At 51.0% G+C, this 27,014-nt stretch overlaps 1 protein-coding gene across 11 annotated transcripts in view; it reads left to right on the forward strand.

Moving 5' to 3' along the window:
- The window catches only part of PTP4A3 (protein tyrosine phosphatase 4A3), a 169,937-nt gene extending 149,789 nt beyond the window's left edge, over nucleotides 1-20,148 (forward strand). For all 11 annotated transcript variants that reach the window (XM_084618690.1, XM_084618693.1, XM_084618696.1 and 8 more), the window contains 3 exons: nucleotides 6,216-6,346; nucleotides 8,566-8,640; nucleotides 10,653-20,148. In XM_084618690.1, coding sequence (XP_084474816.1) covers nucleotides 6,216-6,346; nucleotides 8,566-8,640; nucleotides 10,653-10,770 — 324 coding nt within the window. In that variant the 3' untranslated portion in view covers nucleotides 10,771-20,148. The remainder of the gene's footprint in view (nucleotides 1-6,215; nucleotides 6,347-8,565; nucleotides 8,641-10,652) is intronic.
- The last annotated feature ends 6,866 nt before the right edge of the window (nucleotides 20,149-27,014 follow it).

The raw sequence follows: 27,014 nt of genomic DNA on the forward strand, positions 1-27,014 counted from the left end.
AAATCTCCTGACTCCAGCCCATTTTACTGACCACTGGACTGCGTTGTCTCCCTAGACTGGTCACCAATCCCCCTCCATATAGACCAGTCCACCAGAATGAAGTTATTACACTATACATAGACCCTCTGAGGCATGTGTATTTCATATAGGTCAACACATCGTCTTCCCATAGGCTTTGACTTTATACTGGAGCTCTCTAGTGACAAATCTGGTTGGAACATCTTGAAGAAACTTGTCCTGTTGTTGAAAACAGAACTTATCATGAAAAATTGTTGGCGTGTGTGTGGGTTCCCCCAGTCTCCAAAAATACAAAACAATTTAATAAAAGTTTATTTGGAAACTTTTGGTAAAGGGGGAAAAACCCCATCAGATTGAAAGAATACAAAGACTAAAGGGAAAAATAAGCAGTGGTATGAAAGCAAAATAGAATGAACAAATGAAAAGAGAAATGTCAAGCTGAGGATAGTGTGTAAAATAGTTTAGGAGCAGTGAAACTAGGGTTGGTAAAAGAGTGAAGGGAATAAATACCTCAGAAAGAGGGGAGAAAATGACAGAGGGGACGTGGCAAATAGCAGAGTGAACAAAGCTGGGCTAAACTCCATCAGTGCACATGCTTTTGAGTTGAACATGTGCGCAGCTGCATTGAGTTCAAAGTTAGATGCCCGGTTGCAAGTCTTTTCAGGGTCAGGGCTTATGTGAGTCAAGCTCGCTGCAGAACAGACTTCCGCCAATGTTTGGTCTGCAGTCAAAGCTGTTACGAAGTCTGTCTGAACATTTGTGGGCAAGTTTTTGTTTGGAAGCACCGCCTGGGGTTTTAACTGTTGGAGGCCCATTAAATTAAAAGAGATGCTCCTTTTAAGAGTCAAAATGCTTTAAGAAAATCTGCCACACATTGTTTTATTTGAATACACAGTGCTGTGTTCCTAAAATGCCCCAGCCTGTTGTGCTTTTGGCCTGATGGATTCAGCGCCACTCTGCTTTGAAATAGGCTCGGCGAAATAGCATTCTGGAGTTTCCCCATGTATTGTGTGGGAATAATTTACAAACAGAACACCCAGCAGCCTTGCAGACGTATTCAGGACTCTGAGGGCTTGTCTATAGCCAGGGTTTCATCAGTTCACCTAAAGGTATGATCCCTTTTAAACCTATTTAACTTAAATCAATGCAAAAGATTGTGTGGACACTCTGACTTTGAGATAAGCTAGGTTTATTTCAGTTTAGCTTGTCAGTTAGAAACAGATTTCAACGAGACCAAAAGAAGCTGCTCTGAACCAAAAAAGCATCCACACGGGTTTGCACTCGTACAACTAAACCAATGCAAACTCGCGTTTAGACAGCTGCTGAATCAAATTGGATTCTCTTTTCCTTGCATATCAAGGAGTCAAGGTTCTACAGGCCAACTCGGGGTCTCAGTCTCGTCTCTGCACCCCCACTGTCCTTCTCTTTCGCCCTTGTTGAAACCTGCGCATCTTCCTTTTCAAAGGTGGCTGCTTGTTTTGGGTGCGTGATTTGAGATGCTTCATTGGGCCTGATTGCCAGAGGGTTGGCACTTTCTGAGCCCTTTAAGTTGCCTGAAGTTGGGCGCCCCAAAATCACGAGTCATTTCTGCAATTCTCAGCCACCCCGTCTCTTTGGAGAGTCGGACTGCACTGTAAATCTCTTGGGAAGTGTGCTTCTAAACCTTCCTGCTGATGGTGGGGTTTAGAGGCGCCTAAAGCTTTAATTCAGTTACACTTGGGTGTGCAGTGAAAACAGTCTGCCCCAGTGGGGGAGGGAGAGTTGTAAATGATGTGGTGAGCAGTTTACACACACACACATGCGCCCGCGAATGACCTAGCACAGCCCACTTTGCTAGGGGCGTCAACCCTCCTCATGTGAGTCAGACCAATCAGAGCCTTTATCCTATCCAAATGAATATAGGAGGACCTGCCATGCCCTGAAATTGAGGCAGAATGAGGAGCGGAAAGCTGGAAATGACACAGGAGTTGTGTATTTTACATACATTGTTGCCTGCAGCCTCAGATCCATGGTCCAGTGTGTGGGATGCACATAGCAGTGGGGGGAGGGGTATTTTGGGTCAGTGTGAAGGAGCTGACGGGCTTTAACGGAGAGGCATACATACCAGTGTCTAGCTCTTGTGTTCCGCCACCACCCACGCAACAGATCAGAAGGGCTCGTGCCATGGAGGGGGGGCCGTCTGAAGCATCTGGGATTAGCCCCCTAATCGTCCTTGAGATGAAATAGTCATCACTGAGCATGGTCGGTAATTCTGTACTGCGGGCGCCTGGCTCACAGGTGGATAGCGTTTCTCTCTCCGTCTGTCTGCAATGGGGTAACCTTTCAACTTGTCAATTCCAAAATGTCAGGGAAGGTTGTAGGCACCAGTGGGCAGAACCCTATTGATCTGGGTGAAAGCAGAAGAACTGAAAGGAGCCCCGATGTGGGGAGAATTGGGAGAGGCACTCGGAGTCCTGGTATGGGAAGTGGGGGTTGGAGGGAGGCCCTGAAATAGAGGGGGACAGGAGGGAGGCGCACAGGGAGCTGGTGGGGGAGGATGGAAGGAGGCAAGGAGCCCCGTGCACAGTGATCTTTGCCGATAGCAGCAACAAGGTGTGAGCTGTAGCTCACGAAAGCTTATGCTCAGATAAATTGGTTAGTCTCTAAGGTGCCACGAGTCCTCCTATTCTTTTTGCAAATACAGACTAACACGGCTGCTACTCTGAAACCAGCAACAAGGTGTGAGATTCCCTAGTGTAAAGACAGACGGGAGGAGCCTGGGTTGAGACTGCTATGCAGATGGGGATAGTTAGAGGGGTGTGGATGAGGTGGAGGGATGGGGGCAGCACATTGCAGTTTGATCTGTTAATGCTTAGAAGGCACTGAGTCGCGTCAATCATCAGACCCTTCCCGCCCACCCCCAAGGAGGGAGGCCTTTCACCAGAAGAGCCCACTCTTAAAGCTCCACAACTCCCTTCCCCAAAGAACAGCCCTGTGGCCTCCAATCCCTCCTCCCCCTGCACTGCTCATTCTGTGCAGTTGGACCCTGCCCGGGCCAGCTAGACCCTATCAGCTCATGTCAGGATTCTTGCCGGGGGCCCCAACAGGGGTGAGGTGGGAAAAGTGGGTCTCACGTTTCAGCAGCCGGGAGCTCCCCCTAATTCCTGGCGCAGAAGTTCCCTGTCCGCGGTGCCCACTCAGAGTGGGAATTTGCCCGTTCCAATGCCACGCACATCTAATAAGTAGCTGTTTGTCTAAGCACTCTCCCCAGAACCCGTTGGATACAGATCCTGGGGTATTGCATGGTAAACTTACATTGCTGCCCGACACGCTGCTCCGCCGGTCTCGGCTCCCTGCTTAATGGCGCGTGTCCTGAGTGGCTAAAGCTGGGGAAATAATTGTAATGCTAATTCTCACCTCTGTAGCTTGCTAATGATTATGCATTAAACCCAGTAATGAAAGGGAAAACCTGGGCCATACTTTGCCTTATTGCTGATATTGGCTATAGAGGCCTCAGCCAGGCCTGGGCAGTGCCCAAAGAGCTTTGTGGTCCAGGGCTCTGACCCTGTGCTGCTGTGGCCATGCAGAGCACCGCCGACTCTAACAGTCCACCCATGCAACGTCAGTTGTGTGACTGGAGCCTGCAAGATAACAGGCGGCTGAGGCAAACGAGCAGTGGGGTGGGGACAGGTGAGGCAGGATGGGAGGATGTTGTAGCCTAGACCGCTTGTAGCCAATCAGAAGCAGTTATCCCAGCTCACAGCCCCTGCCTACTCGTTTCTCTGTGGGTGATACAAACGCTTGGGAGGGTAACCTGTGTGTCTAGCCCTTATGGGGGTTGAGGTCAGCGTGGGGAAGGCAGCAGGTTAGCTTGAGTGTAACACAAGGGTTACTTCACATGCAGCCTGGCAGGGACGCAGCACACCTACCTCCCCGACACACCATGGCCACCCTCGTATGGGTCAGGGTCATCCCTGGCACGTGTCTGCCCTGCCACCCTCGCCAGCTCTTCACCTGACTCTCTGTCACCCTGAACTGAGCGGTGTGAAAAGCCCTTGGTCTTGGCTCTCGCCAGATCCTGCCTGTTGCAGGCATGCGCCCAGGGCCAGAGCCTCTTTCTGGATTCCTAGAGGCTAAAGCCGGAAAGCGAGCCTTCTGCTGACCGAGTCTGACCTCTGGCATAAGAAAGGCCGGAGCGCTCCACCCAGTGTATCCGGCGCCACGCCCGCAACTCGTGATTGAGCCAGAGCAGATCTGTTAGGCCGTGTCTACACTAGAGCACTTACAGCGGGACCGCTTTACTGACGCAGCTGCACCCCTGTAAGATCGCTCGAGTCGCTGCTCTGTGCCGAAGGGAGAGAGCTTCCCTGCTGACATAGCACTGTGCCTCTGTCAGTGTAACTTATGGCACACGGGTGTTTGTTTCACACCCCGGAGCGACCTAAGTTATACCTACAAAAGTGGGAGTGTAGACATGGCCGTAGAAAGACTTCAAGAGACTGAGATCACGTCCCTAGGTAAGCTGTCCCTATGGTCGATGGTCTCACTGTTAGCAGTGTACACCTTATGTCTAGTCTGATGTCTTACTGGGCAACGTAGATAGCCCAGTCCATGTCTCACGAATGAGATTTCCAAAAGGGAGTCGTGATTTTGGCTGGCCCCAATGTTTGTTGCCAAACTGTAGGCATTTTAGAGGGCCCTGTCTTCCAGGGAGGGTTGAGCTCCCTCGGCCCTTAAAAATTAATCCTCTTTCAGGTGTGTCAAGCTGGGTGTCTGAAATCAGTAGCCATTGGCCCCTGGCTGTAACCTGATCTCCCAAAGTCCACAGACTATTGACATGTCAGTAAATGACTTGTTAGCTACACTCAGTGGCTGCTTGGGGCGTGGTGGGATGGGAAGGCTGTGGGTTCGTTGCTTCCTCTGCTTCGTGGCATGTGTGTTGTCTGCTGGGCTTCTTTATTTCAGCGTCCGAGCCGTTGCAAAGCAGATTGAATCTGCCAACTCCTTTGTTTAGCCAGGAACAGGCAGTGGGGGGTAGGGACAGGGAGTGCTTGTTTCAAGTTAAACGAGGCAATATTGCGGTTTCACTATCTGTATCCATCTCCCTTGTGGTTAGAAGCCTCTTAGCTTTACTGTCCTTTTTACCTTACACGCCCTTTTCCCAAAGAGGGCAGGGCTGGCCTTTCACTGGTGGCTTAATTGCGCTTTGATGGGTGTCAGTCTCCGGGACACAGGCCAGCTCATAGGCTCTCTTTCGGTGGTCGGGTTGGCGGGGGCCTTTCGGAAGTTGTAACTTTTTGGCTCAGGAAGGAAGTCTGTTTTCCTCCGAGTTCCCACTCCCTGTGGCTGTAGCTGGCAGCGTCTGATCCAGCAGTTACTGTTCCCACCCACACTCAGCTCAAACATGTGAACTGCAACATCTGCCAAACCCCGCATGTGTTTTGAATTTATGGAGGCAGGAGCTTGGCCGCTGTCACTAGCTAAAGCAATAAGACATGGAGATGGAGCCATACCCTAGAAATGAACCTTTGAAAGCCACGTCTGTTACCTTCTTCGGTCAGTGCTGTAAAGTTACCCCTGCAGGAAAGGCTCCCTTATGGTTTAACTTGCTAAGAAACTCGGGTTGCCCCTTGTTAGCTGTGTGTGGCTTTTACTGCTAAACATTTACAGCAGCTCACCCAAGGATTTCAGAGCATGTAAATACGAGCCTCGCAGCCCCACCCCTGCGAGGCTAGAAATAATCATAACTAGCTCTGACCCAGTCCTTCTCTTGAGTAGATCTCCATGTGCTTTACAAAGGAGCTCAGTATCATTATCCCCGTTTTACAGAGGGGGAAACTGAGTCACAGAGGTACCTCTCCCAAGGTCACCCAGCAGGTCAGGGGCAAAGCTAGGAATAGAACCCAGTTCGTCTGAGTCCCAGTCCAGTTCTCTGTCCACGAGGTCACACTGTCTGGTAGTAATCCATAGCAATGTGTCTCGTACAGCTGAGCAAACCGAGTCACAGAGAGAGGTAAAGCATCTCAGACAGGAACAGCCCAGTTCTCCTTCTGTTGTAGGGAGGATGCTGTGCTTTAGAAATACAGCCCTGGGGAAATGGGAGATTGGCGGAAGCTTCAAGTGCCTTCCTCTCCACTGTGTTGGTTTGTAAGATTCTGACTTTATGTATCTATTGCTAACTGCTCTCCCTCCCCTTCCCCCACCTGCCCTTCCATTAGGACTGGCCCTTTGATGACGGCGCTCCTCCCCCCAGCAAAATAGTGGAAGACTGGCTCAACTTGCTGAAAACCAAGTTCTGCGAAGACCCTGGCTGCTGTGTGGCAGTTCATTGTGTGGCTGGCCTGGGCCGGTAAGTGAGGGCTCGAAAGGAGCTAGGAGCTGCCCTTAGGAAGAACAGCTAGATTTAAATATCTTGTTAAAGGGAGATGTCTCCTGTTACAACGAACTGCTAAGTCCCTTGAAGCTTACTGAGCTGCAGAGAAGGTAAATTCTCCCTCTTTTTCCCAGCTCTTCCTTTGTGCAGTTGGCAGGGCTGTTCGTATCATCAGACCATGCTTGATGGGACTCATCTTGGCCTCTGTGTTGTCAGGGCCCCTTCTTGTTTGGGGAGGGTCTTCCATGCAGCCACACAAGATGGGGACAAAAATCTTTTAACAAGAAAATGGGATTGTAAAAGTTCCGACGCTGGCAGGAGAAGCCAGGCCAGGTTAGAGAGACGAGATGGGGGAGGTCAAATCTTTTATTGGACCAACTTCTGTTGGGGAAAGAGACAAACCTTCGAACAACTCAAGCTTGAAAGTTTGTCTCTTTCCCCAACAGAAGTTGGTCCAGTAAAAGATCTGACCTCCCCCATCCTGTCTCACTAATATCCTGGGACCGACACAGCTACAACAACGCTGCACACAACAATGGAAGAGAGCTCAACTCCTTAGGGGTTTTTATAAACACCCTGGATTTCAGCTCGACAGCCTCGCTCTTTAAGGGGCGAGGTGTGATCTAGAGAGCGTCCTTGGGGAGCAGCTGGGCCTCACACTTGTCCTCAGTGCAAGTTACCTAAAGCAGCTGTGGCCAGGCCGAGCAGGGGGTGTGTGTGTGTTAATGAGCAGTCTCCAGTCCTCAGCTGAAGCAGATTAGGATAGAATCATAGAAGGATCCTGATTCAGCAAACCACTGAAGTACATCCCATTGAAGTCCATGGGATTTAAACTTGTGCTGAAGCACGGAGGGGCCAGATTGAATAGTGGGGAAGGGGGTGGGACTCTTCTGAGCTCTGCCTACGAGTCACCATGATGAGAGATCGCTCACCGCAGGTGTGCAAAATAGGAACTATGCTGGGCTCTTTGAGCTTGGCTTCCCCTCCGCGGGAGTTGACCGTGCCCATGGGCTCTGCCTGGCTTCTCAGTTTGGGTGGCTAAATAAATACAATGGTGGCAGCTCCCAGATGCCACCCACTTGGCTTTAATGGGAATTGGGCATTTGAATCCATGAGGTGGCTTTGAAGATCACAGCCCAACACCCCATGGTCTGGCTGGGTGGCGTGCATAACAGCTGTTCATTTTGCTCACTCCATTACTTATTAAATCCCTTTAAGGTACCTGGGGAAAGAAAGGCAGGCACTACATAAATCAGTGACCTGGCCAAAACTGGGCAAGCTAAAGAGAGTGATGACTTTATACCTCTTCCCTGTATTTAGAGATGTGATCTGTCATTCCCTTGCAGGGCATCTCGATCCTGGTCCCTGTCTGGGAACGAATCTCTCTTTTGGTTTAAAACCCGCCCCAGAAACAAAGCAGGATTCCAAGTGCAGGTTGTCACACAGTCGTCTGCAACAGCTTTTAATATGCTCTTGGAATCCTGTATCATTCACATACTGGAGTGTCACAACGACCTAGGTTGTATTAAGGTCTGTCATGTAAACGTGGCTTGTAAAATCTCCCCCCGTTAAAACTAGAAGCCACTTTTCAGACACTTTGTATCTAGTCCACTTCGGTCTGGTTTGGTTTTTGTTTGTTTTATGGTTTGTTTGGTTTTTTTCCTTTAGTAATCTACTTGAAAATCATTTGCCAAATTCCTCTGAAATCAAAGCTGTGTTTTATAGGGAGAGCAGTAGACAGATGTAAGCTCTGTCCTCTCTTTATTTTATCCTCCTTGCTTTAAAAGGAGCATCGTTTCTCTAGGCATGGATATGCTGCACCTCAGAGCTCCAACCTCGAGTTAATTTTTGTGGCCAAACGACAAAGCCTGAAACCCAGAATTTATGTGGTGGGAAATGGCAGTGAACACACCACTATAACTGTGCTGCTGGGGGTTGCTCTGGGAACCTATTGTAGGAGAAGCTGGATGCAAGTGTGTCTGTTTCTGTGTGATCTCTGCGTGCTGTATAACCCGTTGATTTTGTGTGTGCATTCATGGTGCTGTGGGTTTAGCGTGGGGGGGATTGTTGATGTGATGACAGTAGGTTTGGGAAGAGTCCATGAGTTTTTCGGTGCTTTTTGTTCAAGGCTCTTATCACTGTTGGCATTTCTTTAATTAAAGTAGGAAGTGACTCCTCTTGTAATTACTTTCCAGAGCTCCTGTTCTCGTAGCCCTGGCTCTGATTGAGAGCGGGATGAAGTATGAAGATGCCATTCAGTTCATCAGACAGTAAGTGGCCTGGAATAAACCCCTCCACTGTGTGCCAAGCAGCAAATTGACAGTGTAAAATATCCAGAGTGACATGGCGTGCCCCAGGGAATAAATCGCTGGTGCTCACGAGAGGGGCAAGTCCTGTTTCAGAGCCGCACCAGGGGGCCGGGAGAGCATGAACTTGTGAACTCCTCTGAGCGGCTGGGTGGAAGCAGGGTGAAATAACCTTCAGAAACTTGCTTTATCCTCCCCTGAACTGGCAGGAGATGGAGAAAATGAGTCTCACGCGCCTGGTGGCTGCATAGAGAGGGAACGAAGCCTGTCATCCTCCTAGCTCTAAATTAGACACCATCTTCATATAAAAACAAACCTGGTGCTATATTTTTGTTTGCTTTCCCCCCGCGGCTGGCCTGTGCTCCATGGGTCAAGCTGTCTGTCGGGAGTCTGTGTGTGTAAATCGGTAGCCAGAGCTGAGCAGATCCAGCCCACTTTTTTTGCTGCTCATCATCAGTTGCTGTTTCCCCCGCTATGTTGGTGGTTGTGGGCCAGAGGGATCAGGGAATAATTAGTCGGCTAAACTCCTAGTAACCTATTAATGCAGACTTCATTCTGGAGTCCTGAGCAGTTCATTAGCAGAGCTCGGATCCCCCAGGCGAAGGGCTGCGCCTTCAGTTCTGCTGCATTGACAGCTACTCGGTAAATGTAACAAAGATTGCAGAGGTCCTGGGCAGCAAAATAACTAAATGCTAAAGGGAAGGAAGGAAGGAGACGAATGGATAAGTTGATTTCTAGACCAACAATCATCTTAATCAGAAGGCAGGCGCGGAAAGCAGCGAGGGTCATGCACTGTGTGTGTGTGTGTGTGTGTGTGTGTGTGTGTGTGTGTGTGTAAGAAGTTGACCAAACTCGCACGTGCTGTGACTGGTTGGTTTTTTTTTCATGACAGACGTTTCTATTTAGCCGGTCTGCAGGGCAGGGCAGTGGGGAGGGCTGTATGGCTCTCTGGCGTTCTTCGCTCCTGGGAACTCCACTCTTGACCGTTCTGTTGGTCATAAGTCAGCCTAGGCTATAATAGACCTTTCTCGTAGCTGATACTTGCTGTTAGCCACTGTTTCTATATTCGTCTACGATCCCACTCTAGTCTTCATAATATATTCTGGTCCATGCCCTGCAGCTCCCATTTAGGACTGCAAAAATGGGGATTATTCTCTTTCCCCTTTCTCTGATGCCAGCTATGACTGCAGGAGGGAGAGAGGTTTTCCATGAACACCAAGTATGTCAGTCTCTATCTATGGTCTGATCCCCAGTTCCTGCCCCAGATGATGAGTCCCACTCAGCTATTTCTGCTCAGGCTTCTCCTTCAGGCGCACTCCATTTTCATTGGAAAGGTTTCGTTGTGTATGTAGAACAGAGCAATTCAAAATGGAGGGGTAAATCGGGGACTAGCAATAGAAGAGCCAATTAGCAGAGCCAGCCCTGAGTTCTCCATAGTCTGTTATCGGTATTAGCCCAGTTTTAAATGCCCCAGAGCCAAGAGGTTCCCACCATTTCCTTGGGAGAGGCTAATCCACAGCCTGTTAGATCTCCCCGCTAGGGTACTGTTCAGCCTAAATTTCCCTCTGCTTAACTTCAGCCTGTGGGAGTTCGCTCCATCCCATATTTCTTGACTCCCCAGGTAACAGGGTTAGTGTAGCTGCAGACACGCAGGCCTCCTGCAGTCAAAGTTGGATTTGCTGCACAGCTGAGTGCAAGAGGGAGGACAGGGGAGAAATGCAGCTTTTAGGAACTTGCCCTCTGGCTTCACTAATTGAGCAGCAACCTCTCTGGCTTCGAACGCCCAGCCTGGGAGGTGCGTGATGTGTCCCCCCAGAGCCTCTACAGCCACTTGCTGGCCATTGGGCCTGTTAGTCTTCCAGGGTTCTGCCTGGACACTGAGAGATGAGCGGGAGGCAGAGAGTGCCGGGGTGCAGGGCTGGTTCTCGGACGCTCCCCAGTCTTGGAGCACTAATGGCTTTCTCTTTGTGTTCCAGGAAGCGCAGAGGAGCCATCAACAGCAAGCAGCTAATGTACTTGGAAAAATACCGGCCAAAGCAGAGACTCCGATTCAAGGACCCTCACAACCACAAGAACAAATGCTGCATCATGTAACCTCAGCAACCTCTTGCCAAAACACACGCACAGACACACACATGCGGGCACGCAGGGTCGGACGGTGGAGTTGCGGGGAGCTTGGACAAAGTGGCACTGACCTTTCTTTGTAAATGGGGTGCTCTCTCTTTAAAGAATCGCTGCACCCCTGGCCAGCTAAGGTCGAGGAGGGAAGATGGTTAGGCATCTCGCTCCTGGTTTTAATGAACAGAGAATTAGCCCATCATTCCTCCCACCCCAAAAAATCTCCCTTCCCCCTCCTCACCCCTTCCCCACCTGCAGGCGGAGCTTGAGTTGATCTGAATTCTTTGCACTGAGAGTGAAAACCATCTGAACCCACCTGCAGGAAGAGATCTGTCTATGCCGTGCTGCCCTGGGGATGGGTTGCGGGAGGAAAAGCTGCAGAGAATTTGCCTGCTGCCTGGCGTGTGAACAGCCGCAGTCTGGCGATGTGTCAAATACGCTCTGTCGGGCCAGCCCCTTCCACTGGGTTTGCTGGATCGGGGGTTAGGACATGCTCTGAGGTTGGGTTTCCTCTCTGGTGACAGACATTCTTCCCTCTCTCTTCTCTCTGTGCTGCTCTTCATTAGGGCAGCACTGTTACGTGTCCCAGTGGGGCACGTAGCATCCAGAGCAAGTGGATTGTTTTATTTCCCTAAAGGGCTTCAGTAGAGCTGGCTCCAGTCAGTCACCTGGGGCAGAGTGTTGTTGAGGGAGGAGACGGCACTGTACAAACGCCGCTCCCTGGCTGAATTCCAGCCCTGCGCTGAACATCCCCCGTGTGTCTCGTGGGACCTTAACTCCACAGCAGAGAACTCAGTTCATTCAGATCTCAAGGGCTCTCTTCCCCCGCCCAGCTACCTCCCTCCTTTGCCTGAAAAGAACCTGGCCCAAGAGTTCCTTTTCTCCTTCTGAAATCAAATGGTCTTCTTTTGGGGGAGTGGGTTGTACATGGGGGTGAGGGGGTTTGGGAATGGAAGGGGAGTGCGTTGCTGTGGCCAGTAAAGGGTCTTCTAGCTGGGAGGAGAGGGGCTTAGGTGTGGATGCTAGCCCGCTGTTGGACAGGTGCATCCCAGAGCATATTCACACCCTCCAAATACAGACTCTGGGACTGGGTTGGTGCCGGGGCTCACAGGGAGGGAGAAGGGGCAGCCGGACAATTTGATGTCACAGAGGCGAAGCATGCGAGGGAGTTGGGAGTATGTGAAATTTCGGTCTCATTTTTGGATCGTAGGAGTTTCCCGTCTGGCTCAGCGTTAGTGTAACTAGCCAGGATCTGCTTGTTTCACCTTGAAACCCACCGTCTGGCTGGAAGACTGAGCAGCTTCCTACATCAAGTGAACCCCAGGAGAGCACAAGGGGGCAGGTGGTGATATTGCTCTTGAAATTTGTCATCTTTTCCCTTCTGTCTGGGTCTGATCTTCCCCTTGGCACAGCGTCTGCTGCAGCAGCTTCCCGTTCGGGTAGCCAGCCCTCCGCGGTGACGTCCACCTTTGGCCATGACCCATGGCTGGGGTTAGGTACCACTGCCTTTTGGGAAACAACATGCAAGGGGCTAAGAGATGTTGGGTTCTCTCCAGATTGCTGCAGCTGTAACCCCAGGCTCCCCCGGCAGCTTGGGGAAATGAGCTGAGATCCTCTCCCTTGACACACATGGCCTGCATAAGTGCATTACCCAAGAAAGGGGAGCACCTCGGTTAGAGAAGGAGGCCAGTCCAGCGAAGCGGTGACTCCAGAACTCTGCTTCGGCAGAGATGCCCAGATTTGTAGGGGGACCGGGGATTGGGCCTCCGCAGAAAGGTACTACTATTCTGTCTTACCCCTTCCTCCATTCTAAGGAATCCAGGGGAGAGCAAGTGGCCGGTCTTCTCCTGGACTGCAGGTGTCAGCTTCCCTAGAGCACTGCCCACGTGTGTCCTGTCACCTCTTACCTCTTTATTAAATGCACAAGCTTTACAAAATGGGAAGCTGTTTAATGTGCTGCTTGTGTGATGATGGGAACGGGTGCTGCCGTGGGCAGCGTTTGGCTCGGATGCCGTCGCTGAGGGCTAGCGGGCAGAGCACACAGCGAGTGCCCACAATCACAGCTCCGTCATACGCTTCCCCTGTGGCTTGTGCCCATCACGTCACGTGTGTGTGTGTCCGTGTCCCGAAAGAGGAGATGAGAGGGGCTGGGAGGATGGATGCAAAGCGCCAAGCAGCCATTGAGTGTTAGGGGAGTGCTACGTGGTGGTGTCCTCCAGGAAGCTGCCCCTGCTAATCTGCATGAAAGTCGCTGGGGTTCTAGGTTTGGAGAGGGGGTAGGAAAGGCCAATCTCTTGCATGCAGGTCCTGTGGCGGGGAAGGATTAAGAAATTCTTCCTCCAAATCCTGCATCCATTTCTAAGGGCTCTCTGCTACACCGTGAGCGGAGGGGAGCCTGTGCCTGAAGAAAGGGGAGATTCCATGTGGGCAGCCTGCTCTGATTGGAAGGGGCAGGTGAGATGGGCACATCCAAACAGGTGCCACTTGCTTCTGACCCAGTGCCCCTGGGCTTGGGGAGTGCAGTGCTCCCCTGTGGGCATGGGGAGGGAGAGCAGCTTGGAAACCCCTGGAGTCTTCCCTTCTCTATATGGCTCCCTTCTGTGTCGGGAAGAATAGGGCCCCGTGTTTCTTCACCGGTGGTGAGGACTGGCATGGCCCGTGCCATTGCTTTACCCTGTGGCTGTGCATTTCTCCGAGCTCAGAACAAGGCTCCTTTAAAGGAGCCAGGCTCAGAAATCACTCACTGCCGGCTTGCTTTTCCCTAACCACCAGCCAATTGGGGAAGGGGGTCTCTAAAGGGATTTCAGTGACACTTCTCAGAGATGCAGCCCCAGGGAAGGGTTTTTCCCTCCTTCCCAGCCCCCTGGCTGTTCTAGGTTCTGCCATGAGCTGGCCAGCCCCACATTATCTCCCCTGCCCCCAATATCCAGGAACTAGCGATTGTTTAAAACTGGGGCGGGAAGCAGCCACCTTCCCTTGTGGCAGACGAATCTGCAATGCAAGGAGTGTTTGTGGGGGAGGGAGATGCAGGAACACCGCCCACGGGATCTCTGGGTCGCTACTGCACGTGCTTTCTTGTGGGGCTCTGGTGAACCTAGTGATAGGGAGTTCTCCACCCAGCCGCTGTCCTGAGTCGCTCTCTGAGCATGCCCAGGCGCTGCCGAGGACGCTTTGCATGGCCCGCGGATGCTCCCTGCTGTTTAAGGCCATGTGACATGGAAGATGGCCAATTTACACCCTCCCTGCTGTGCGGTGGAGAATGGAACGTGCTGGCCCGGTGTGAGCACGGCTTCAGCGGTGCTGTGCCAACTCAACCCCTCTGCGTGGGTCAGTCCAAGAGGAGAGGTCATGCCTCTTCCGCTGTCCCCTCTAACTTTGGGGGCAAGCTTGGGGGTAAGGGGGCAAATTGCCCTCCCTCCGCCCTGTACACTGCTGTATGCTTCCCAGTTTGTCAGTGCTATCGGCTTTGACCTCGCCTGGGTTCCAGCTCAGGATCTCTGTAAGCAGGCGCCTCCTTGTCGGGCATTCGAAGCGTGGATGGGCTCAGCAATTCATCTTCCCCAGCCCAGCCCACAACCTCTCCTGCTGCCCTGCATCCAGCAGTAAAGATGGAACCCTCCAGTCTAGAAAGAGGCGCTGATGCCAGAAGTACTCCAAGCAAAACAGCCTGCAAGGTCACCCGTGCCCTGGGCGTGCTTCAAACTCCTCCTCGGAGTCGGCGCCTGGCTTGGCTTTGGAATCTGCCTTGACGTGCTCCGCGGCAGCACAACCCATTGACCCTGCACACACCCTCCCCCAAGTGAAATCCTTAACGCAGGCACGCTGGAGCATGGGTGTGTGTAAACACATGGCGACAATTACATCATAAACACCGCTGGGTGTGCTTATGGGGCGGCTGTCCAGTGGCAGAACTGACGTATTTAAACACCCATCACAACATGCTTTTCAAAATGTGTTTTCTTCTTGCAAGGGCAGGAATTAACGGATGAAAAATGGAACATATTTGCCTTCCACGAATCCTCCGGCCTTTCTTCTCTCATCAGCTCCATTTCCAAGCACTGCAGGGCACTGCAGCTCGTCTATCAAGGAACAGGGGCTGGAAGTCCCCGCCAAGGGAAAGAAGAATATAAACTTCCCCCCTCCTGAGCAGAACACAAAGAAATGATGAGAAAAGATCCACAGTGCAAAACCTTCCTTCCGGGGAAGCCAACCCAAGTTGTTCATGCTTATTGCATCCCGAATTGGAAATGTAGCCCATGCGTGCGGGCCCACTCACCTGCCATGCTGGCCAAGCACAAAGCCAGCATGAATGAATGGAAAGGACTCGGCCCCTCTGCGTAGTTTGTGATTGTAACTCATCATTGTAGAATCTTCCATGACTGTCCCGTGGGGATCATAAATGGGGATTACATATGCTGATTTCATCTGCGCCTTGTCAGTAATAGAAACGTAGGACAGAACCTATTCACGTGGATGGGCCCAGATGATCAACAATGATCTTGAGTGGCTCTGCTTTTGAGGTGCCCAACCTGAGCTGCCTTAGAGGGGCGTTGACTTCCAAAAAGTGCTGACGATCAGGCACCATTGAAAGTCTCAAATTCTGGGCCCCTAAAACTGGACAGTCACCAGCCACTCCTGCAAATCTGTGCCCTGCAGCTTCCCGTCTGATCTCGTGAAGAAGGCTTTATAGATTCTTCTGGCATCTGCCAAGGAACCTGTGTAGGTTTAATGACTTCATGCTGCGTAACTTATTCGCAAACCGTCTCCGGTGCTGCCTCTCCTCTACCCCAAACGCCACCTCCTGAGTCACAGCCGGCACTTCACAGGATGCTCACGCTGAGGCCAGGCCCAAGGGGTTGGTTAGTAGCGTTATTCCCCCAGCTGGTACTGTGCGCTGCTGGGAGACACTGGTGACCTCGGGTCTGCACCACACTGAGCAATCAGCCGCTTTCACAGTGCCCCTGAGCAGGGCTGTGTTTCTGTGCCAGCAGCTCGTCTCTCATCTGCCTCTGGATCTTGGCAGGAATTTCCCACAAGGTCACTGCCGTTAGATGGAAGTGAGACGACACTGAGGTACTGTCTGTCTAGATAGTGTAGAGTAAGAGCACTCTCACCAGCCCTGTCTTTGATTTGCTACCAGGATCCTCCATGCTAGGGGATACACTTCTGCACACAAAGGAGCTCCTTAAATTCACATGGCGACATCCACGGTGATTCTCCACTGTCAGAATCCAGGGCACAGAAATCCCCATCTTGGTTTAACCTGACATTAGTGGGTGCTCTACAAATCCGCGCAGGGTAGGAGAGAGTAGTGTGTTGCTGAGTATCAGAGAGGTTAGAGATGGGACAGACCTGCTGCAGCAGTAGCCCGGAGGGGATTAAGTTTGGTGTTTAACTGATGCAGATTGGATGCTCTGTTTCTCTCTGGTTTGCTCCTGGAGCGTTTATTTGCAGGCGTTCACAAAAGATGCTGTCGCCACAGGGTATTTGCACTGTGATTGTAGGTTCTCCTAACTTCTGCCCCATGTCCTAGGAGTACATACATCTCCACCCAACCCATCCCCTGCTCTCTGTGGGACACCCACCCAGCTCCCATGAACTCCCTTGGCATTTCTCCTCCAGTCCACTTCACTAGCACGTTTCACCTGGGCAAGAAGCCAGCACGATAGGGGACTGGGCAGGGGTGCGGGTGAGGCATAGAGGAGAAGGGTGTCAATCGTGAACTGCTGTTGCAGTCCGTGGCAGCAGGATTGTACCCTACATGTGGAGCCCTTGGCAGGTTGGGACAGGAACAGGGATCCTCGTGGGTGTATCATGAGTTACTTTAGAGGGCTGCAAAGTTAACCCCCGTCAGTGTTGCTTTCGTCCAGGGGTGGTGGGAGGGTGTTCTTGGGCCTCTTGGCCAAAATGCCTGGAGTGTCTCCATACACCCCCAGATCACAGCAGGCTGCAGCCATGTTGCTCCCCTAGTACAATCCATGTACCCTGCTGATAAATCCTCTTTTCCATCACATGACGGGCCTGCGAGAATACTGCACCCTGTAGCTTTCTCGCCCTCCCCTCCTGACCCTAATCCTCAGGGTAACGGCACTGCGGCCCAGGATGAGCAGGGATGTGCATCGGCACGAGCGCTTAGGGCATTCAGTGTGGGTCGGTGGCACGGCATAGTGAAGAGTGGCAATGGGTTTGGATCTGGTACGCTCCTCGGGGGGAGTGTGAGAGCTCCACCCGGTTCGGTTATGGGAGCCCCTTTGTGCCGCCCCCACCCCCATGAAGAGTTCAGAGATTGAAACAAGTGGCTCTTGTCTGTACTGGGGGGTGGGATCTGAACTCGGGGGGCGTTCTCTTTGGAGGGGGCTGGACGGGGACAAGTCACAGGATAAATCAGAATCAATTCCATTGGCATCATGGAACATGTAGAATTGATGTGACAGGAGACCGCTGTCTCCGCCTTGCTTTGAAGATTGGTATTGTGAACTCCCTCTGAAGGCCTCTGTGTGTTAAAATGGTGCCCAGTTTTCCAGGTCACTGCAAAACCATGCCCCCCTTAGCTGCTGTCATTGGTTTTTGATAGACACCTCTCTCCTGTGACGGAACTTGTTACCTCCTTTTGCTGAGTGGTGTTCTGTGTACGAGACCCCGATGGTTTTGGTCAGGGAGCGGGGAGGGTTCTCATGTCTCGGGCTCTCAGCTGGTCAAGAAGGGTCAGTCCAGCAGAAGTTCTCTGAGGAAATCTTTGTGCCTGCACAGTCATTACTTGCAAGTAAAAGCGATTGAGTGGAGCAGAGCTGGGGGTGGGAGGGAGGGTGGGGAATACCTGTACAGAAAAGGGATGGCGTCTTAAAGATGCAGTTTTAAAGCCTGGGGTTAGGATTGTCTAGATGGGACTAACAAAATCAAGCAGAAAAAGTGCTTAGATTTTCCTCAAAAAGAACAGGAGGACTTGTGGCACTTTAGAAATTAACCAATTTATTTGAGCATAAGCTTTCGTGAGCTACATGCATCCGATGAAGGGAGCTGTAGCTCACGAAAGCTTATGCTCAAATAAATTGGTTAGTCTCTAAGGTGCTAGAAGTCCTCCTTTTCTTTTTGCAGATACGGACTATCACGGCTGCTACTCTGAAACCAGATTTTCCTGTTTATCTCTAACATTTGCCACCATTTCTGGCTAGTAGCGACAGTTTTTGACGGCCAACCAGAGCAATATCTCCCCCACACACACACACGGAACAGATGAGAGGATCTGCCGTTTCTCCTTCTCACCCCTGACATTGCTGCATCATTTCAGTGGCTTGATTCAAAGCAGGACTGTCTTTGCCTTGCCCCTCGCGCATGCGGCATTTCAGCAGTTGCACGGGTCTGGATAGAGGATGTTTGCTTTTGACTTCCTCCCACCAGCTCCTTGGCTGAGTCATTCCTCATGATGACCTGCAAAGAAGGGGGAAAAAACAGCTTTGTGCCTTTTTGTGCTTCGTGGTCCAAGATTTCCAAATGTGGGTGTAGAAAGGGAGGCTCCTAAACCCATTTTTAGGCAGCTAAAATGAAAGGTGCCTGGTTTTTTCAGAAGGGCTGAGCAGCCATCCTCTCACTGTGTTCAGTGGGTGCTGAGCACTTTCCCTCTGGACGGAGGAGCCTGACTTGAGGTTCCAATTTCTGAACAGCTTGGCCGCGAAGTGTTTTCAAAGGCAATAGAAAAGGCCTGACATGTTGGGATTTTTCCTGCTGTGTCCACCCTTTCTTCCTGGAAGGTTCCCCAGACAATTGGAAAGCAAGCAGGTTTCAGATACTGGAGGCATCATAACCATGAAATGAGGCTTGCTGGACGGTGGAAGTGATTTATATTTGTGTTTGGTTTTGCTAACCCTTGTTTCTATCAAATACCCAACAAACTCTTGGAAGAAGAGAATTCGTAGTTAAAGGATTGTCCTTAATTGAAGTGGCCAGGGCATCAAGACCGTCCCCGAATCACTTCTCTGGATCATCCCAGCAAAACTAGGGCAAAACCTGATTGACATTCCTGATGTTTCAAATAAAAAACAAACAGGAGAGATAAATATTTCATGTCTCCTTTGTCTATCATAAGGAAGCAAAAAAAAAAGACATAAACTGAGCTGTAGGCACCATAGACCATATCCTTCTTCCCTTCCCTGTAAAATGAATTCTCTTAAATATTTAAATTCCTACCACTGACACTGTGCCAAACCCTAGCATGTATTTCAGACCCTCAGCATGATCGCTATAAACAGGCACACTGTAGCCAGCATCTGAAGAACCTTTGTGCTATTCATGAAGGAGAGGAATTGTCTCACTGAGCTTGAGTGGGGGTGGGAAATGTTAACCGGGGCGGGGGGGGCATTTCCTCTGTGTGTGTGTGTGTGTGTTACAATGTTTTGGCTTAAAATGATCATGTTTTCCCTTCTGTTCCCAATGCTTTGTGATAAAAAAAAAATAGAAAATACTGAAAGGTGACAGTGGTGAGGAGTGTGAAATACCCGCGTAAATGGCCACTTTTTCACCTGAGGTTTGTTTCTACCTATTTAAAGATTGTGTTATTGGTAAATTATGTTGTGGGTTTTGAGATAAAGCCACCACCTCCATGCTTGGGCTGAAGGAGCTTTCAGCAACAGGGTTATTACCCCGTTAGCCAATTTGGGAAGAGGCAGGGTCTTGTCTGTCGAAACAAAATGAGGGTTAAGTTGCTTTATTTTTCAAAACTGACACAAGGAAGCAAAAGAAAGATCCTTTTTTTAAACTGCAGTTTACAAGTTCTTCTATCCTGTTTGCGTCTAACCACTTGGCTACATAGGCAGCTTCAGCTTTTGGTCGTCTTATGGATACTGTCTGGTGAGGCAAGAATTCGCCCGGTGTCTTTGCTCAGTGTGGGGCCATGGGACACTGGGCATCACATTTTCAAGCATATAACCAACATTCTTAGGGGGGTTTTTTTAGTCTTCTGCTTTACTTTAGATAATATTCTCCCGAAAGAACTCTTGATTTCCCAACTGTTTCTTTCTCGGCAACAAAGAACTGCATATAGTTTTCCTTTTAATCTCCATGGGCAATCTTAGTAGTATGTAGATTAAGCCCAACGACTTTTTTGGTCTGAGCCATAGCTAAATTATTATATCCAGTGCTTTTATACCAGACAGCATCACTTGGGTTATGCAGATGAGGTATAGGATCTTGACACTTTATAACCTTTTTTAAAAGAAAAGTCTGTTTACTTATGTCTTGTGTAAAATTGTATGCCTTTTAGTAATCACTTTTTTGAGTTTTATGAAATTCCTAAAGTGGATTAAGGGGGTTTTGCCTCCAGCAACAACAGCAAAATAAAAATAAAAGGGTTCACTGTTTTGTACATTTTGTTGTGGATTTTTCTTCAGTGTTCACCTTCGAGCTTTTGCAGATCAGGTGCTCTGTGTTCAAGCTTATGTTAGGCATGGCTTGTGTTAGGGGGGTGCTTAGGGGACGTCTACGCGGCAGCATGTCTCAGAACGCGGCTCGACAGACTCAGGCTCACAGGGCTCAGGCTACTGCATCAAAAATCGCCCTGTAGTCCTGGCTTGGGCTGGAGCTTTGGCTCTGAAGCCTACAGCAATGTTCCCTCTAATTTTTCCCACGCATCTGCAGAATGAATTTTTGTTATGTGCACCAATATGGAGGTGATATGTGACACATCGCCTCCATATTGGGGTGAAAAACAAAATTCATGTGGTGGGGGTGGGGCCGAGGGGTTTGGAGTGTGGGGCGGGCTCAGGGCTGGGGCAGGGAGTTGAGGTGTGGGGGGTGCAGACTCGGGTGGGGCTGGGGATGAGGGGCTCAGAGCTGGGGTGTGGGGGGGGTGAGGGCTCCGGCTGGGGGTGCGGGCTCTGGGGTGGGGCCAGGGATCTGGGGTTTGGGGTGCAGGCTGCCCCAGGGCTATGGCAGGGAGAGAGGACTCCTCCCAGCTCGCTCTCCCCGCAGCAGCACCTGGCCTGGTTGGGGGGAGAGCCGCCTCTCCCTATTGCAGCAGCTCCGGGGTTGGGGCAACAGGAGAGCTGCCTCTCTCCCAGCTGCGGCAGGTCCGGGACTGGGTTGGGGCCGCAGAAGGGGCGCCTCTCCTACGGCTGTGGCAGGTCTGGGGCTGTGGGAGAGGCATAGAATCATAGAATATCGGGGTTGGAAGGGACCTCAGGAGGTCATCAAAGCAGGACCAATCTCCAATTAAATCAAATTTAGTACCTGTGCGGCGCTTCATGGGCTGCTGTGCTTAGGGGAACATAGGTCTACATGGCTGTTTTTAGCACAGTAACCCAAGTCTGTTGACTTGGGCTCTGAGACTCGCTACTTCTCATTGCGTAGACATACCCTCAGAAGCCCCAGGTGAGATCAGGGCCCCATCCTAGTAGGCACTGGAGAGACACTTATTAAAAATTAGTCCCTACTCCAAATAGAGAAGGGAGGAGGGACAAAGAGGCCCAGAGAGGAGAAGCGACTTGCCCGGATCACACTGCAGGTCAGTGGCAGAAGCAGGAGTCGAATCCAGGTCTCCCAGTTCAGTGCTTTTTGGCCTGTCCTACAAGGCCCCACTCCACCCCACCTCCTCTCTCATTTCTTACCACCGACCCCTCCTTTATGGCGATCGAGCCTGGCTTACTATGTCCTTTGGCAGACAGCAAAGAACTGGTAAGTTATTGTCTGCATGTTGGAAACTTCCTGAAACTTGCTGTAAGGCCCAATGAGAAGAAACGAAGGGATGTGCCTATAGGCAGTCTTGCCCCACTACCCACCCCCCCCCACCCCCCCACCCTCCAAGAAAGGTGGATGAGAAGGAAGGAGTACAGACATGCCTCCAGAACTGTGGATTGGAGAAAGTACACCGGGAGACCCATTGCAGGGCACATGTTGATCTATCTTGATTTTTAGTAAGGCCTTTGACACAGCCCCACGTCTCATTGTTCTCATAAGCAAACAAAAGGAAGTGTGGTCTAGAGGAAATTGCTGTAAGATGGGTGAAAAATTAGCTAAACAATCCCAGTGCCCTCAGCCTCTCCTCATAAGTCATGTGTTCCAGTCCCCTAATCATTTTTGTTGCTCTCCGCTGGACGTTCTCCAATTTTTCCACATCCTTCTTGTAGTGGGGGGCCCAAAACTGGACACAGTACTCCAGATGAGGCCTCACCAATGTTGAATAGATGGGAACGATCACGTCCCTCAACCTGCTGGCAATGCCCCTACTTATACAGCCCAAAATGCCATTGGCCTTCTTGGCAACAAGGGCACACTGTTGACTCATATCCAGCTTCTCATCCACTGTAACCCCTACATCCTTTTCTGCAGAACTTCTGCCTAGCCATTTGGTCCCTAGTCTGTAGCGGCACATGGGATTTTTCCATCCTAAGTGCAGGACTCTGCACTTGTCCTTGTTGAACCCCATCAGATTTCTTTTCCAGATACTTCAGAAGGAATGAACAGAACAGGGCAATTATCGAATGCTCCATCCTCTGTCATCCAGTCCCAGCTCCCAGTACTCAGTTTTAGGGACACCTAGAGCATGTGGTTGCATCCGTGACCATCTTGGTTAATACCCATTGATGGACCTGTCCTCCATGAACTTATCTAATTCTTCCATGTAAGACATGAGAGGTAATTGTCCCACCCAGCACTGGTGATACCTCAGCTGTGTCCAATTCTGGGTGCCACATTTTAAGAAAGAAGTGGGGAAAATGGAGAGTCCAGAGGAGAACCTGGAGTCCAGGCTGGCCCTCTGGAAAATAAATAAGATAGATGATAGATGAAGCCATCTTGTGATAGATGAAGCCATCCTGCAACCTGGAATTTGGAGCTGGATGGAGCATCTATGTTATCCAGGGTCTGTCAGATCTGGGTTTTTATGTTTAAATTAAACTGAACCATGCCAGTCTGCCAGGGGATACATGGATCATTGGCGGTGAGCTATGGGATGACGAGAATGACTGGAGAGTGCAGTTCACAGATCAACCTGAACTGGAGAACTTCACGGTGACCTTGAACTGTGATGACTTCTATGGGGGCCATTTGGTGGGTGACTGGGCCCAAATAGCAGAGCAATCTGTCAATGGCCTCCATGAAGTTGGGAGGAGTCTTGCACTGAGTCGGGATATTATGTACTCGGGCCAACTCCAAATCCATTAAATTTGTTTGAAGCACCAGAGTCCGCTAGAGCATCTAGGTTAACCTCCAACACAGCAAGGTGCCGAACAAGGAGTGGGAATTGGAGGGGTGTCGGACTGGCAATTTATGGTTGCCAATGTTCCAGCAAAACTGTTGTCATTAGGCACTGGCATGAGGGGGAAGACACCAACCCAGCCCAGATCCCCATATCAGGGCTGGAGTTTGCCATTTCCCAACCTGAAACACAGACCAGCTTTCACAGGGCAGCTTGACATGAAGTGTCCTAATTTACCGCTGTATAGGCATAGGCCTGATGCTTGACACTGGTTTTTCTATGCATCGGAGAGACAGGGCTGGGCTTGGCCAAACTACTTGGGTTTGGCTGGGATGAGGGCACCGGGAGTTGGCAAACCAGATCTGGTGAGGTTGGCACGGGTCAAGAGGTTGATCTTCTTTCTAGGCGGCGGTCCATCAGGCAGTCACCAATGTTAATACTAAACTTGATCAAGGCATGCAGACTGGCTGCTGGCTCTATTGGCGCAAGCTCATCTTTGATCTCCACTTCAAGGCCAAGACGGAAGTGGTAGCACCGGGCAGCCTCATTCTATGTCAGCCACGAGATGCCAAAACTCCGAGGCGTCATTAGCAACTGGCCGGCGTCCCTACAGTAGGGTCTGGAGCGCAGCCTCAGCTGTGCGTACACAGCTCAGGTCAACAAGCGATAGCTTGAATCAAGGCCGCCGACTGGTTCAGGACGTTACAGAGGTGGGGAGGCCCCAGTCAGCTGCCTAATGACAAGTCCAACCTGAGATTGGTCTGTGTAGAAGGACTTCAGGCACAGCAGGATTAGGAGCTGGGACTGGTTCATAAAACCACGGGACTGGCTGTGGTCACCACCACACTTGTCCAGCAGGGGAAACTTAGGTTCCCCATGGCGAGGAATCTTGGGTAACCTGCCGCGTAGCGTTCTGTGCCTGCAGGGCATCTGCAGGTTCTGTAGGGTGCCCGCTATCTCTGACACAGACACGGGGCTTAGGGGGACCCTTTCAGCAACTGACCTGTTCCCACGCCCCTTCTATACCTCCTCCTTTTTTGTGGGGGCTGCTCAAACTGTCATGGGCCAGGGTCTAGTGGTCGGAGCAGTGGTGGCCAGAGTCAGGAACCAGGGCTCAGAGCTGGAGTCAGCAACTCAGTAGGGCCACAGGGCCGGAGCAGAGCGGGAGCAAGGCAGGCTCAGGAATGATCGCAGCTGCCAGGGTCAGCATCAAGCAGCTGCTGACCAAGTGCTACTATAACCCACACACCTCCTGGTGTGATGTTCTGTCCCATCTAGTGGCACCGAAACCACTTAGAGAGAGATCGAGTCTGCTCTACAGCCTTAGCTAACAGTCAGATGGCTTTTAGCTCATGCAATAGAGGCTCATGCACTAAGCTCCAGAGATCCCAGGTTTGATCCTGCCTGCCGACGACTGGGTCTGTCGCCATCACGCTACTGCTGGGCTTAAGAGCAGGCCTGGCAATGCCGCTCAGCCAGTCAGACCATCTGGCTGATTAGGGGTTTTAGCCTTGGTTGGCTAGTGGCTCCTGGGCCTAGCTGCAGGCCCCCATTCCTGACAGAGATTCTGTGGGTTCCTGTTTCAGTCCAATTCCTGCCATTGCACAGTCCTCGGGAGGCTAATGGCATCACTGACGCCACATGACTGTTCATGTTTCAGATCCGTTCTTGTGAATTAAACAGGGAAATGACTTTATCCAGCACCTGTCGGCTGGGGCGGAAGGGCAAAGACTGGTGGCTGTGTGCTCTTCTCCCGGGAAGGTCAGCAGGGGGCTCCGATGCAGTGAAATGAAAAGGCTGAAATGGAAACCCGGCCAAGATGGTGAGCTCCCCGGTAATTGCAGTGAGGGCCGGGTAGGGTAACCAGGGCAGGGAAAGGGAAGCGGGAATTGGCCAGCAGCAGGCTCAGGAAAGCTTTTAAGGTGCGATGATGAAGCAAAGTGACTCACTGGCTCGGAGGAAGGGAGAGTTCCAGATAGCAGAGCGCTGGGGCAGCACAAGTGAAGGAATCCTCCTTGGCTTGCCTGTACCACCCCTAAACGTTCTGCAGTTAAGATTGTTATCTAGCCGTTGGCTTTGATCCGTGCATTTTATGTTACATCTGCACAGTACGCTGCCTGCAGGTTTGGGCAATAACAAGCTGTTCCTTCAGTCAGCCTAATTACTGCTGTCGGAGACGAGCTTCCAACCAGAAGGCCTAGGGCTGCTTCTGAAGGAGCATTTCAATTCTGTAGCAGCCGCCCTCCACCAGAGATTTTAGGCTATAAAGATGCACCTCTGCTTTCACCACCTTGCAGAACAGCCCCATTCCCATGCCACACGACTGTGTGTAGCCCCAAATCGCTATTGTAGGCAGCTGCCCCTCGAAAGCGCGGCCTAGACAAAGTTGATGCTTGATAACTTCCTCCTGTTTTCAGTGTGGTCCAGCACTGGGAATCAGGAAATCTCAGTTCTGTTCCCATCTTGGCCACTGCTTTGCTGGGTGACCTCTGGGAAATCCCATTCCTTGTCCGTGCCTTGGTTTCCCCATCTGTGAAAGAAGTTATTATTTGTTTGTGTTCTGGTAGCACCTAGGAGCCCCAGTCATGGGCCAGGACCCCATTGTGCTGGGCAGAGTACAAACACAGAACAAAAAGTCAGGCCCTGGACCAAAGAGCTTCCAATCTGTTGTTAACCCATCCTTTGCAAGGCACTTGGAGATCTGGGGATAAGCACTAAGCTTCATCATCATCATCATTTGGCACTGAGTTGGTTGCTATTCAACATGGTTCCCTTTTTCTCCTGGGTGTTCTCCCCATACAAGCTGAGACACCGGGTTTCGCGCTGGATCCAAAACAAACGTAATCTCCACTCCCTCCACGCTGCTCACAGCTGCCCCCCTGCAATCACACCGGAAGGCAGGTTCACGTTGGTTCACGTTGGCAGGGCGACGTAGCCCCAGTCTCTGGTAAAGCACGCATCCAGGCACTGCACGTTTTTCACCCATGGAACAGCAACATTAAAAGAGTCAAGACCTTCATAGAATCATAGACCATCAGGGTTGGAAGGGACCTCAGGAGGTCATCTAGTCCAACCCCCTGCTCAAAGCAGGACCAATCCCCAATTTTTGCCCTAGATCCCTAAATGGCCCCCTCAAGGATTGAACTCACAACCCTGGGTTTAGCAGGCCAATGCTCAAACCAAGCCTCCTCGTGATCTATGGGAGGGGACTGCTGGTGCTGTTTCCCCATCCCTTCCTTTGGAATTCCACCCTTGGAGGCAAGTGAAACCCCCGCAATCTGTTGACTTTCTTTGCATGCTGCTCAGCCCATCTGTTTGAGCAGGTGTTGGGCCAGCTCAGCGTGAGCTTCCCCTTTCGGAAAGTGCAATGGGTCACATGACTGGCGATTAGCTGGTGCTTGATAGGGTGGGAAGAAGAGCAGTGCTGCGGCTTTGGTTGACTTACGTGTGGTAACTCGTCTTTTCAATGTATGCCAGCGGCAGCCAGAGCCCAAGATAGGCATCTTGGGGCATGAAGGTCTACTTAGAATGAAATCATCATATGTACTTTTATACCATAGATAAAATGTCAAAGCAGTGGAGGGGCGTATTACTGTTAGCAACAAGGTAGCATCTGGAGGCCCCAGTTGAGAGTCCCCCCCGTATGTAAGAAATTAGCCCTTGCCTCAAAGAGTTTGCAGTCTAACCAGGCAAAGGGCGGGGGGAGAAATAGAGGCCTGGAGAAATGACTCGCCCAAGGTCACACCACCATGTCAGTGGTTGCAACACAGTTCTCCTGACTCCCAGACCAGAGCTCGCCCACACAAACCATAAATATGTCATGCAGAGCTTGTGCTGGTGCCAACAGAAGTGGATTTGTATAGCGTCTCTCAGCCTATATCCCAGGGCACTTGAAAGTTGGTGATGGCAATTAACTTTTTTTAATTGCTGAAGGAGAGGAAAACCTTTCAGCAGTAAGGGTGGCAAACGCTTCAGTGGAGACCTGAAGAGATGAGTCATTGTTCTGGCTAGCGCGAGCTCCAAGGGAGAAGGT

This window comes from Lepidochelys olivacea (assembly GCF_965140295.1).
Source record: "Lepidochelys olivacea isolate rLepOli2 genome assembly, chromosome: 2".
Lineage (NCBI taxonomy): Eukaryota > Metazoa > Chordata > Testudines > Cheloniidae > Lepidochelys > Lepidochelys olivacea.